This window comes from Chaetodon trifascialis, chromosome 14 (genome assembly GCF_039877785.1).
Source record: "Chaetodon trifascialis isolate fChaTrf1 chromosome 14, fChaTrf1.hap1, whole genome shotgun sequence".
NCBI classification, from domain to species: domain Eukaryota; kingdom Metazoa; phylum Chordata; class Actinopteri; order Chaetodontiformes; family Chaetodontidae; genus Chaetodon; species Chaetodon trifascialis.
In genome coordinates, this window is record NC_092069.1 from 26,905,913 (window position 1) to 26,917,917 (window position 12,005).

General features: G+C 51.7%; 2 protein-coding genes across 4 annotated transcripts in view; one reads left to right on the forward strand and one right to left on the reverse strand.

Annotated features, from left to right (window-relative positions):
* The window catches only part of heatr5a (HEAT repeat containing 5a), a 23,327-nt gene extending 14,817 nt beyond the window's left edge, over positions 1 to 8,510 (reverse strand). For all 3 annotated transcript variants that reach the window (XM_070979840.1, XM_070979841.1, XM_070979839.1), the window contains exons 1-19: positions 8,372 to 8,510; positions 6,583 to 6,819; positions 6,281 to 6,492; positions 5,975 to 6,083; positions 5,596 to 5,745; positions 5,319 to 5,490; positions 4,726 to 4,886; positions 4,354 to 4,603; positions 4,030 to 4,185; positions 3,458 to 3,708; positions 3,097 to 3,208; positions 2,714 to 2,866; positions 2,451 to 2,550; positions 1,668 to 1,777; positions 1,295 to 1,464; positions 1,053 to 1,216; positions 870 to 975; positions 543 to 733; positions 1 to 103 (exon numbers count right to left, since the gene is read on the reverse strand). The exon at positions 1 to 103 is cut by the window's left edge and continues 57 nt beyond it. In XM_070979840.1, coding sequence (XP_070835941.1) covers positions 1 to 103; positions 543 to 733; positions 870 to 975; positions 1,053 to 1,216; positions 1,295 to 1,464; positions 1,668 to 1,777; positions 2,451 to 2,550; positions 2,714 to 2,866; positions 3,097 to 3,208; positions 3,458 to 3,708; positions 4,030 to 4,185; positions 4,354 to 4,603; positions 4,726 to 4,886; positions 5,319 to 5,490; positions 5,596 to 5,745; positions 5,975 to 6,083; positions 6,281 to 6,492; positions 6,583 to 6,708 — 2,796 coding nt within the window. In that variant the 5' untranslated portion in view covers positions 6,709 to 6,819; positions 8,372 to 8,510. The remainder of the gene's footprint in view (positions 104 to 542; positions 734 to 869; positions 976 to 1,052; positions 1,217 to 1,294; positions 1,465 to 1,667; positions 1,778 to 2,450; positions 2,551 to 2,713; positions 2,867 to 3,096; positions 3,209 to 3,457; positions 3,709 to 4,029; positions 4,186 to 4,353; positions 4,604 to 4,725; positions 4,887 to 5,318; positions 5,491 to 5,595; positions 5,746 to 5,974; positions 6,084 to 6,280; positions 6,493 to 6,582; positions 6,820 to 8,371) is intronic.
* A 1,356-nt stretch (positions 8,511 to 9,866) lies between these two features.
* On the forward strand, positions 9,867 to 11,972 carry hikeshi (heat shock protein nuclear import factor hikeshi). The gene has a single exon (XM_070979846.1). The coding sequence runs from the start codon at positions 10,107 to 10,109 to the stop codon at positions 10,701 to 10,703; it is 597 nt and encodes a 198-aa protein (XP_070835947.1). The 5' UTR covers positions 9,867 to 10,106; the 3' UTR covers positions 10,704 to 11,972.
* The last annotated feature ends 33 nt before the right edge of the window (positions 11,973 to 12,005 follow it).

Below are 12,005 nucleotides of genomic sequence, written 5' to 3' on the forward strand. Positions count from 1 at the left end.
GGACAGGTGTTGAGGTGAGCTGATTCCTCCCGTGTAGCGGTGCAGCGCCCCCAGAGCCAGAGCGTAGCCACTGCGAGACGCCGCGTCTCGAGCCGTCTTCAGCCTGATGTGGACAGACGAAATGAATTCACACATTACTGTTTTAAGAGACGACATGACAGAGTGTCCTCAGTGTCCCACAGGAAGTCCTGACACACACCCACACACACACACACACACACACACACACACACACACACACACACACACACACACACACACACACACACATACTCTGTGATATATTTGGATTCCTTCACTCTCAGTTATTTAAAGCTTTTGGACTATTTCTGCTTCACGTCCGTCCCTCTGTCCCTCTGTCTGTCCGTCCGTCTGTGTGATGAATATTTTTGGATCAGTTGTTTCTGATGTTGCTACTTTAAGATCAGAGACTGGAAATAAAGTGAACTTTCAGACGTTTGTGCACAAACACTTCATGTCATCCATCAGGAATAAAAATGGAAATCAGAAGCAGTAAACGCTGCGTGTCATCGTCGTCCTACCTGTCGAAGCACAGCAGGGAGACGGACACCGTGAACCCGGGGTCTCCGACCACCTGAACCAGCCGGGACAGACCTTCAGCAGCCAGGCAGCGCAGCAGAGGACTGACACTCTCCAGCGCCCCTGTCAGGAGGGACAACGCAGGGGAACGCACCTCCTCCGGGCCCAGAGACCCCCGAACACCACCCTGGAGCTGAGGGGGGGTTTAGGTTGAGGTTCAGCTTCATAAGGCAATAATATGTCTGAAATTTTCAGCTTGAGTGGAGCTCTGCTGCCCCCAAGAGGACAAAAAATGAACGAAACAGGCTTCATGCTGACAGGTGTAGTACCTTGAGCAGACTGCAGAGGGCAGCGCAGACGTGTGTCTGGACGGTCTGCTGCCGTTGACCCTTCAGCTGGTTCACGGTCTCTACAAACTGCTCCAGGATCTTCACCCTGAGAGACACGGAGGGAGGGTTTGTCCTCCCGGTTCAAACTGAGTATTCACACTGTGGGGGGGGGGGGTGAGTTACCTCTGAGCGGAGATGATGTGAGGGAAGAGCGCTCCGAAGAGACAGACGGTGGTGGCAGTCAGAGCGACGGCAGGAGGAAGAGGAGCGGGGGCTTCATCGCTCTTCTCACACAGACTGAAGGTGTCGTTGTCCAGAGAGCCCCCTCCCACACTGCTGCCGTGGAGCTGAAAGCCAAACACACCCACAGGTAAGCCTCCCGCGGTGTCATCAGTCTACGGTCCCGCTAACGCGCCACACCTCACCTGTTTCTCAATGTATCTGTGGTCGGTGTCCTGGAGGGAGGGGCCAACCAGAGGCAGGTCGTCATGGTGACAGAGGGGGGGCAGCAGGGTGAGCTCCGAGCACGGGTGGTTCAGGTTGTCCTGAGCGGACAGGTCAGTCACCAGCTGGTTCATCACCAAACCAAAGCTCTCTGCAGGACGAGGACAGACGGGAAGAACTTCAGTTCAACAGGACACACATGGACGAAGACAACACGGAGACAGAACGAAGACATTTAGGAGCAAAGGAGGAGGAAGTCAAAGAAGTAACAATGACACAAGAAGAGACAAAGATTTGAAGTAGGACAAAGGGAGGAAAGGAAAGAAGGGGGCAGTGAAGGAGACGTGTTGTTACCTTGGTAGTTATGAGGAGGAAGCAGAGCGAGCAGCTCGTAGACTCTCAGCCTGTAGACGAGCGACCGGCTGCGGACTGAAGCGCCGTAAGACCTGACGAGGGCCGGCAACCTGGACACGCACAGGTGACACACACGACACAGGTGACACACACAAGTGACACACACGACACAGGTGACACACACGACACAGATAGCACACACAAGTGACACACACAGGTGACAAAAACACACAGGTGACACACACAACACAGGTGACATAGACACACACAACACAGGTGACACACAAGTGACACACACGACACAGGTGACACAAACACACAGTTGACACACAGGTGACACACAAACACACAGGTGACACACAAACACACAGGTGACACACACACAACACAGGTGACACAGGTGGCACACAGGTGACACACATGACAGAGGTGACACAAACACACAGATGACACACACGACACAGGTGACACACAAACACACAGGTGACACACACAACACAGGTGACACACACAGGTGACACAAACACACAGGTGACACAAACACACAGGTTACACACACGACGCAGGTGGCACACAGGTCACACACACACACACACACACACAGGTGACACACAGGTGACACACAAACACACAGGTGACACACAGGTGACACACAAACACACAGGTGACACACTCGACGCAGGCAACACACAGGTGACACACACAGGAGACACAGGTGACATGTTAGTTTGTTGACAGCATGAAAAATATGGAGTATCATCAGACAACCAATCAGTGACTGACTTGGTGAGCAGGGCCACGGCGCAGGCCAATGGCGTGAGCAGACGGTTGATGATGTCATCAGTGACGAGCTCCCTGCAGTGCAGCAGCAGGTTCTTCATCGCTGCTCAGACACAACAGAGAGTGACTTTAATTAATCTGAGAAACAGTGAAGACAAGTCCCTCAGCAGGAAGGACGGACACACACAAACACACACACACACACACACACAGACACACACACAGACACACACACAGACACACACACACACACTGCGTGGACTGACCGCAGAGCGCCCCGGCACGTCCTTCCAGTGTAACCTGCCACGTAAAGTAGTCCCCTCGTCGCAGCTCCATCTCCTGCTCCCTGAGTGAAGCAGGAAACACACACCGCCACAGGAGGAGGAGACGGGACAGGTGGTGCTCCACGACCGCTGGGCCTGGACACACGCACACACACACACACACACACACACACACACACACACACACAAAACTAGAATCACCAACTCGCAGTGATTCTATGTTGGCACACAAATGTTACCTTTTAGCTCAAAGCTAACAGGCTAACAGGCTAGCTGCTAATGTCCCTAAGCCTAACGACAGTGAAGCAGCTCGTCCTGTCTGCTCTCTGTCACATGTTCGATCACAGTAACGTTGAAGGCTCTACCCAACGTGATGAGAGACGAGACGAGCAGCCAGCCAGCCTGAGTCCTCTGCAGAGAGATACGACTGTTCTGAGAGGCCGAACGCAGCAGGTCCTCAGCCAGACCCAGCACCACCTACACGCACACACATGCACACACACACACACGCACACACACGCACGCACACACACACGCACGCACGCACACACACACACACACGCGTAAACACATTAACACAAGTGTGTAATAATGTTGTTACAGTTGTGAACCTCAAGTTTCAGTTGCATTGTTTTACATTATCTACAGTTAATGAATGCTAATGTTAGCATGCTATGCGGTACATTAAGCTGTGTCATGTGACTTATGGTCGTGTATTTTACCCACCATGCCTTTGGTGTGCGGTATTCCCAGAGGGCAGTGCTGCACTGCAGCCACCAGGGCGGCGACGGCGGCTCCGTACCCGGCCACAGCTTCAGGGGAAGACTTCAGCGCTACGAGGCGCTCAGAACAGCGATCCAGCAGCAAGGAGCCCTGGGATGGCATTGCCATGGCAACGCAGCGCAGGCACCAGGCGGCGGCCAGATAGGCCGAGGCGATGGGGTGGAGGAGGACAGAGACCACTGTGTCCAAGAGGGCTGGACGGACAGACACACGTAAACAGAGACATCAGCCAAGAGAAACCACTTCAGCTTCCTGCATCTGTCCCTTCAATGAGACACGACATTTGCTCTGGACAGACAGGAGGACAACCTGCACTCTCTGACCTCACTGCCGTCTGCATATCTGCTGAACGTGGACTTTCTGTTCTGCTGATAAACACATGATCACATCCTATTGATCCACAGTCTGTTTCTGGAGACATCAGCTGTCCTCCTCTCAGCCTAAGGACCTCACTGTCTGACCCTGTGTGTGTGTGTGTGTGTGTGTGTGTGTGTGTGTGTGTGTGTGTGTCAGACCTGTGCTGCTGTCAGTCAGAAGGGGGGCAGCGGTGGATCCCAGTCCCTGTATGAGAGCTCCCAGTTCCAGCAGGCAGCAGACCAGCACGTGCTGACTGGCTGAGACGTCTGCAGACGAAACTCTGGTCTCAATGTTCCCATCAGTCAGAGCCGCTTCTACACACACACACACACACACACACACACACACACACACACACACACACACACACACACACACACACACACACACACACACACACACACGCTCGCTCAGCATCATCATCAATCAGAGCGTCCTGTCTGCATGAGGACAGTCGGGGCGTCTCGTCCGTCTCTGCTCACCGATGGCTCGTCTCTGCGCGGCCACGGCGAGGCACAGCTGTTTGGCGGCGTTGGTCTGAGCCTTCTCTCCCAGCAGAGACCCCAGGGTGGTCCTCAGGATGAAGGACACGCAGCAGCGGGTCACCACGGCGTCACCTGGCGTCTGCGTAGCCCTACCGTGGGACGCCAGCTCCATCAGCAGGGACAGGAAGGCGGGGAAGTTCGCCTCCAACCAGGTGCTGCCCAGGGTGGAGACGAAGACCACGCAGGCCTGAGGAGGAGGAGGAGGAGGAGGAGGAGGAGGAGGAGGAGGAGGAGGAGGAGGAGAAGGAGTCATTTAATCCACTCAGTAAATCAAACTACCTGAACTCAACAGTTGCTGCGGCGACCCACCTGCGTGACTCCGATTCGGACGTCCTTGCCAACGGAGCTCGTCCCCTTCAGCATGTCTCCGCTGGCTCGGAGGAAACCCGCCCCGCCCCGCAGGAACCCCATCGACAACAAATCCATCACCTCCTCCAGGGAGCTGCGGCCCCGCCCACCCTGCCTGGGGGCTGATGGGAGAAAAAAAAAGAGAGAGAGAAAGACTAGCTCAACAGCCACTCTGTCCATCAGCACAGCTGTCCACCTGCCAGGTGTGTCGGTGATGAGCAGCTTCAATCTGCACCTGCATCAGAAACAAGCTGACCAATCACAGCTCTCAATGTCTTCATGTGTGATTACAGACGGAGCTGTGATGGTGTGTGTGTGTGTGTGTGTGTGTGTGTGTGTGTGTGTGTGTGTGTGTGTCAGAGTGTATGATGTCATAAACAGACACACAACGAGTCATTAAGAGGAAGGTTAAAGGCTCCACCTGAGTCAGTCGTGCTAAGCTAAGCTAAGCTAAACTGTGTGCGACTGCTCCTTTAAACGCACGCTGTCATGGCTCACTCTGCCGTCTCACTGTGGACGGACAGGACACCGACGGCCCGTCCTTCCGGTCGTACCTGTGGGTTGTCGAGGCTCTACGGCAGCAGCCAGCAGAGTTCCCAGCAGCTTGGCGACGGACACTCTGACGTTGTAGTCGGATCCTTCGAAGGCTCTGAAGCACAGCGTGGCCATGTTCTCCAGCTCGCTGGTCCACAGGAACGCCGCCTCCCTCTGCAGCTCCAGCAGACACTGACGACACGACACGGACACTTAAACACGCTCCTGCAGACTGACTTTAAAAAGCTGACGGACGATATGACGAAGGATTGGCGGGGACGCGCCGGCTCTTGTTACCTTGGCAGCGGCGCAGCGTACCGCCGTGGATCGGTCCGTCAGACACGTCCTCGCCGCCTTGTAGACGTCACGGTGACACGGCATGGCGCTGACGCCCAAACCTCGCAGGATCTTCTCCAAGCTCAGCATGATCTCATAGCGACCCTGAGACTGAGAGGAAGAGGAGGGTGAGCTCTGACTTTTCTGATGTCCAGTGAACGTCTCGCTCAGCTGATCTGAACGTGAAACCGAAATAAAACTGAAATCAAAGCTGGTTTCAACAGTTTTAGGTGAAAGCTTTCTGTGGTGCGTTCAGGGACTGTGACGCATTCAGTATTTAGTTAAGCGTGAGGTTTGTGCAGGCTCGTCTGGGGGAACGAGTGACAGTCTGTGGACCGACCTCTGCGCTTTTCATGGCCTTCAGCAGGTTGGTCAGCGTGTCTTTGAAGGAGCCGACGAGCATCCGGCCGAGCTGCTCAAACAGAGCGCCGAGACACGCGACGGCCGCCCTGAAACACAAACACAACATTTATCTGCACCTGGAAACCTAAACCGAAGCTTCTTCCCTTCATCGGTTTCATTCGACAGAAACATTGATCCTCAAACTTTACACTGAAGTTTCCTGTCGTATGAGGTCTTTGACACTGAAGCTGGAATGGGTTTTTTCCCATCTTTCCAGCCGAGCCATGAACGCAGCTGGACTTACAGCCGTGTCGGGAGACCCGACGGAGAGTCGTCTTTGCTGCGGATGATGTCATTGCACCTCTCCACCAACAGGCTGGAGGGAACGGGGTCTCCCAGGCGGAAGAGCAGGGCCAAGCAGTGGGCCAACAGCCAGCGGGTCGGCGGGCCGGGGGAGCCAATCAAAACGCCCGACAGCTGCTCGATCAGATGCCGCTGGTTCTGTTTGATGTCGGCCTGGAGGGAGGAGACCGATTTTAATGTTGTGATTGTGCAGAGTCATGTGATCTTAGTCACGTGACCTTTGACATGAGGAGCAACTCTCACCCGGTCAGCAGCAGGAAGGAGCTTCTTCAGGTGGGTCAGCCACTCAAAGACGAACTCCGCCCTCTGATGTTCACCCAGCTGACTGCACACCTCCTCGTTCAGCAGGAGGCTGTGAGCTCGCTCCATGGCGGCCCTACTGCTCCTCCTCCTGCTCCTCCTGCTCCTCCTGCTCCTCCTCCTGCTCCTCCTGCTCCTCTCAGTTAAACTGAAATCGTCTGCACATCATTCTTCTAAATCCTGTTCGACACAAATGGAGAGAAAACAGGTCAATGCTTCACTGGATGGTGGATCCTACATTTCCCACAATGCAACTCAACACCGTCCTTTCACTGGAGGCTTCTCATCTCTCACTTAAATACAGTCAGACTTGATGAAGCCTCCTTCAGAGCCTCAGAGGACATCAGGACGGCCGAGCAGGATCACGTGGAAAACAAACGCCTGAACGTCCTGCTCGGCGCTGCATTCAGGTGCTCTGTGGGAAAAACCCAACCGTGAACAAAACGACCTGTCAGAGCTGCTGCTGAGGGAGAGACGACCAGCGTTTCAAAGAGAGGCGTTCAAAGAGCGAACAGAGGCGATCGGACCGGAACAGGCCGGCAGAGAAGAGGCAACGCTGGCAGCTCGACCAGGACGCGAGAAGAATATCTGAGAGAAAACAGCTCATAAATGATTCAACAGCCCAGCTCAGTGTGCTGCAGACACACACACACACACACACACACACACACACACACACACACACACACACACACACACACACTCTGTTCACAGAGACGCAGGACGACTAAAAATAAGCTTCAGTCTCACAGAAAACACAGTGAGCTTCAGAAAAACACTTTACTGCAGAGCTTTAACATCCTGCTGGAGTGTGTGTGTGTGTGTGTGTGTGTGTGTGTGTGTGTGTGTGTGTGTGTTAAATCTAAGGTGTGTCACCTGTTCTGCTCACTATTCGAGAGGAAAACAGCAGAAATAAATGTTCAGCTCAGGATCCTAAAAGTCAAAACTCTAAATTATCCAGACTTCTTTGATTCCATCACAGTGATGGTTCACCAGACTGAGGACACAGAGCTCTGGTCCTGGATCAGGACTCAAACCGACACCTGCAACCACGCCCACCAAGGAAGTCACGGTGCACACCTGTCCATCACTGCGGTCAGGTGAGGGTCAGCCCGTGCAGGTCAGACAGCAGTGACCCTCAAACTGGTTCAGACCACAAAGTGTCCCCAAAAATTCAGGACTCATCTGGAAAAAATGTCTCTCAAACACAAACCGGATGTGTTAAAGCTGACGTTTTCACTCAGTGTGACGTCATCACCTCAAATCCAGGTTCAAGAGGCTCATTTGGTTCAAGGTGGCTTCCGTAGTGCAGCGTGTTTACAGCGACCTGGTCAGTTATCTCCGACATTCAGGTGACTTCCTCTGAGGCCGTGAACGCATCGTGAGCCGCTGGTTAGTGATAGAACCTGCTTCAGGTGATGTTCACACACCCAACGTGTCACTTTCGCTTTGAATCAAACAGAATAAAACCTGGAAAAGCTCCAGTTCATCAGACGCACCGACCCACAGACGCAGCACTGACAGGACATTTAACGTTACTGAAGGCGCGAACAGCCGACAAATAAACACAAACTGTCTGTTATCCTACAAACAGCAAACAGAGGAAAACATCTTCTTCTCTGGTGTTTTTAACGGCAGGCTAACGGGCTCCGCTGCTAGCATCGGGTGGCTAACCGGGTTAGCCAAGAGCAAAAGTTTGGAGACACACCGAGATGAACACGGGACTGTTTACCTGTTCGTGGCCGTTAAAAGTCGTGAATCCGTACAGACGAGAGTTAGTCCACAAACACGCGGGCACAAAGTTTATTCCACTTTATTTTGATGCTCTTCATGTCACCGTGCAAACAGCTCAGCGGTGACTGAGCCGAGCCTCTGGTAGTCAAGCCGGCGGAAATCACAAGACAACACATCCGGTTACCGGTTTTCAAAACAATTAAAAGGGTCTTCGAAAAGTCTACATTTAATCAATTCAGTCAATTTCACATCTTGTTCGGTGGCAGATCAAATTTCTATTGGTCAAAAATTTGGCATTCTGACAGTAACAATGTCTAAAGGGAACTTTACAAAAGATTTTCAACCACTCATCATCTGACATTCAGCCAGTGAAAAATAAAAAAATATATATCAACCAACATAAAGACAAAATTCAGCAGCTCAATACAAATGGATAGTATTTTGCATACAAATATAAATTACAAAAACAATATTTAACAAGGAAAAGAAAATGTGTGCCATGTTATTTCATTCTGAACCTGATGCAGCGACACAGTTCACAGACTGGGAAAGATGTGGAACGCTCCAAAAACACCTGTTTGGATCATTCCACAGGTAAACAGGTGAGAGTAAAATGATTGGGTATGAAAGGGGCATCAGACGATCATAGAGGATGGAGCGAGTTCACTACTTTGTGAACACATGATTGGACGATGGAGATAAATACATGAACTCAGAGACAGTTTAAAAAACTGCTGTCAGTAAACACACATTATGAATGACTGATTCTGTTTTATTTATGTTTCAGACGGTTTTGAGTCAGGGTTTATTAAAACTTTAGTGTTGGAACTTTATTTGCTTTAATTTTTTAGTGAGATTAATTATCACTTCCGGTCTCATTCACGCTTACTCCCTCTATCTTAACCACTCGGCCGCCACGAACAAGTCGATTACCGAATCATCGAACGTCTGCTCAGCTAACAACAAACAATCCGCGCGGTCAACCTGTCTTACAGCAGGACAGACAGCAGAAACTGCATTTGCAACAGTTTTCGGTTAATATTAACACATAATGTAATTGATTACTACGTGTCGTTAACTACTGTTACATTCAGTATAGCAGTTTTTCTGATGAGTATTTGCAGTACTCAGAGTTTGTCTTAACGATGGAAGGAAGGAGGCTGCTCCCATAACAGTGGAGGAAAGTGACCAATCAAGTGGTGCACTTAAGTACAGTTTCGAGGTACTTTACTGAAGTATTTCCACTTTCACCTACTTTCTACTTCCACTCAACTACATTTATAACTTCGGTGACTTTGCAGATTCAAATTAATAATACAAAATCTAATCAATAAATAAATTCTGATCTCATATTACGGATAAGATGATCCCACAGGTAAAGTCACAGCCCGCCCAGCAGCTCATACAGTGAAACTGCTTCCACAGTAATAATTGTGTGCCTGTCAGCCCAAGGAAAGGGCTGAAAGTCCTCACGTTTCCAGGACACTCAGTCGATAGTCGAGCAGCAGAGGGCGGCACTAACATGACGGTCTGTACCAGAAGTTTCTATCGGTTCCTTGTAGCTGGTTTCGTCAACAACACTCCTTCCTCCGTCTGTCACCGAGGTAACGGCTTCTGCTGGATTCTTCCGTGATTCGGACAGTGAGCGGGTCGCGGGACTGACACTTGCGGGCTAAGCTAACGCTAAAGGCTGCTTACGGCGCTGAGGCTAACGGCTAACTGCTAACGCGGAGATGTTCGGCTGTTTGGTCGCCGGCAGGTTGGTGCAGACGGACGCGGTGCAGGTCGCCTCGGACAAGTTTGTGTTCAACCTGCCGGACTACGAGAACGTAAACCACGTGGTGGTGTTCATGCTGGGCACGGTGCCGTTCCCCGCCGGTATGGGCGGCGCAGTGTACTTCTCTCTCCCGGACCCGGCGAGCGGCGGGCCGGTGTGGCAGCTGCTCGGGTTCATCACCAACGACAAGCCCAGTGCCATCTTTAAGATCTCCGGGCTGAAGGCCGGGGTGGGCGGGGCGCATCCGTTCGGCATGATGTCCGCCTCCTCGTCGCCCTCCGTGGCTCAGGTCGGCGTGTCGGTGGAGGCCCTGGAGCAGCTGGCCCAGCAGATCCCGGTGTCCAGCGCCGCCGTGTCCACCGTGGACTCTTTCCTGCAGTTCACGCAGAAGATGCTGGACAGTCTGTACAACTTCGCCTCGTCCTTCGCCGTGTCGCAGGCGCAGATGACGCCGAACCCCACGGAGACCTTCATCCCATCCAGCTGCATCCTCAAGTGGTATGAAAACTTCCAGAGGAGGATGACTCAGAACCCGAACTTCTGGAAAACCTGATCGGAGCAGAACTCTGAACTACAGTCAGTGACCAAAGAGTGACTGTGAGGACAGTTTCCACAGTGCCTGACGGTTCTAATAAAAGTCTGAACGTCCTTCATGTCTGAGTCCAGCTTCTTGTCCTGCAGGGACACTTTGAATCTGCTCCACTCTGTTTGATTATTGTCCATCATCACCTGCTGAACATGTTCACGGTCCACTGACGACACTTCTGTCCATTAAATGTCTCAAGACCAGCAGTCTAACTCTGAGACACATCTGGTGTTCTTTGATCACAAAAAGTCAAAAACGACACATTTAAGATAAAAATAAAATCCGAAATGATTTCCTAGACTGCACGGTGGCGCAGCAGGTAGTGCACATGCCTCACAGCAAGAAGGTCGCCGGTTCGATTCCCGGGTCGGGCCTTTCTGTGTGAAGTTTGCATGTTCTTCCCGTGCATGCGTGGCTTCTCTCCGGCTTCCTCCCACAGACCAAAAACATGCTCATTAGGTTGATTGGTGACTCTAAATTGCCCCTAGGTGTGAGTGTGAGTGTGAATGGTTGTGTGGTTGTGCCTGTGATCGGCTGGCGACCGGTCCAGGGTGTACCCCGCCTCTCGCCCATTGACAGCCGAGATAGGCTCCGGCCCCCCCGCGACCCCGAAAGGGATAAGCGGCATAAAAAATGGATGGATGGATTTCCTAGAAGCGTCCCTGAATCAGTCATCTCATCTTTTAGAGAAGTGAACCTTGTTCCTTCAGGTGATCCTGATCCTCCAGACCTCTTAAAGCAGATCCATGAGATCTATGAGAATCTGTTCGGCTGGATCACCTGTCTCAGGTCGGTTGAGGTGCAGAGCTTCCAGAGCTGCAGTGACGGACGTCTCAGCTTAAAAACGTCAGTCACGTGAACAGGTGAGTGAGTTCAGGTGTTTCTGTTACAGCCTCTGGGAAAAACTGGAACGTGATGATTTTGTTTGTCAGACTGGAGACACACTGAGACCTGATGGAGGGTGTGATGAGGAAGAGTTGGAGGAGGCGGGATGAACAGTGTGTTTGTACTCAGTGTGACTGATCGCAGGTGAAGGCTGCTGAATTCTGTGATGGTGGAAACGTTACGATGAACATTTCTCCTGTTAAATCCACATTGAATGAACAGAAGTGTGTTTCAGTTTGATTTTTATTTCATTTAACATCATTACTGTGAAAACACGTCGTGCTCTGCTCATACGTGTGTGCACAGGTTTGTATGTGCTGTGTGATATTTGTACAAAAGGACAATAAATACAGTTTTAAAGAGAATAATGGAGACTGAAACACC

Excerpts from the sequence above, each read along its gene's own strand:
- hikeshi (XM_070979846.1), top strand. The coding sequence starts at position 10,107 with ATGTTCGGCTGTTTGGTCGCCGGCAGGTTGGTGCAGACGGACGCGGTG.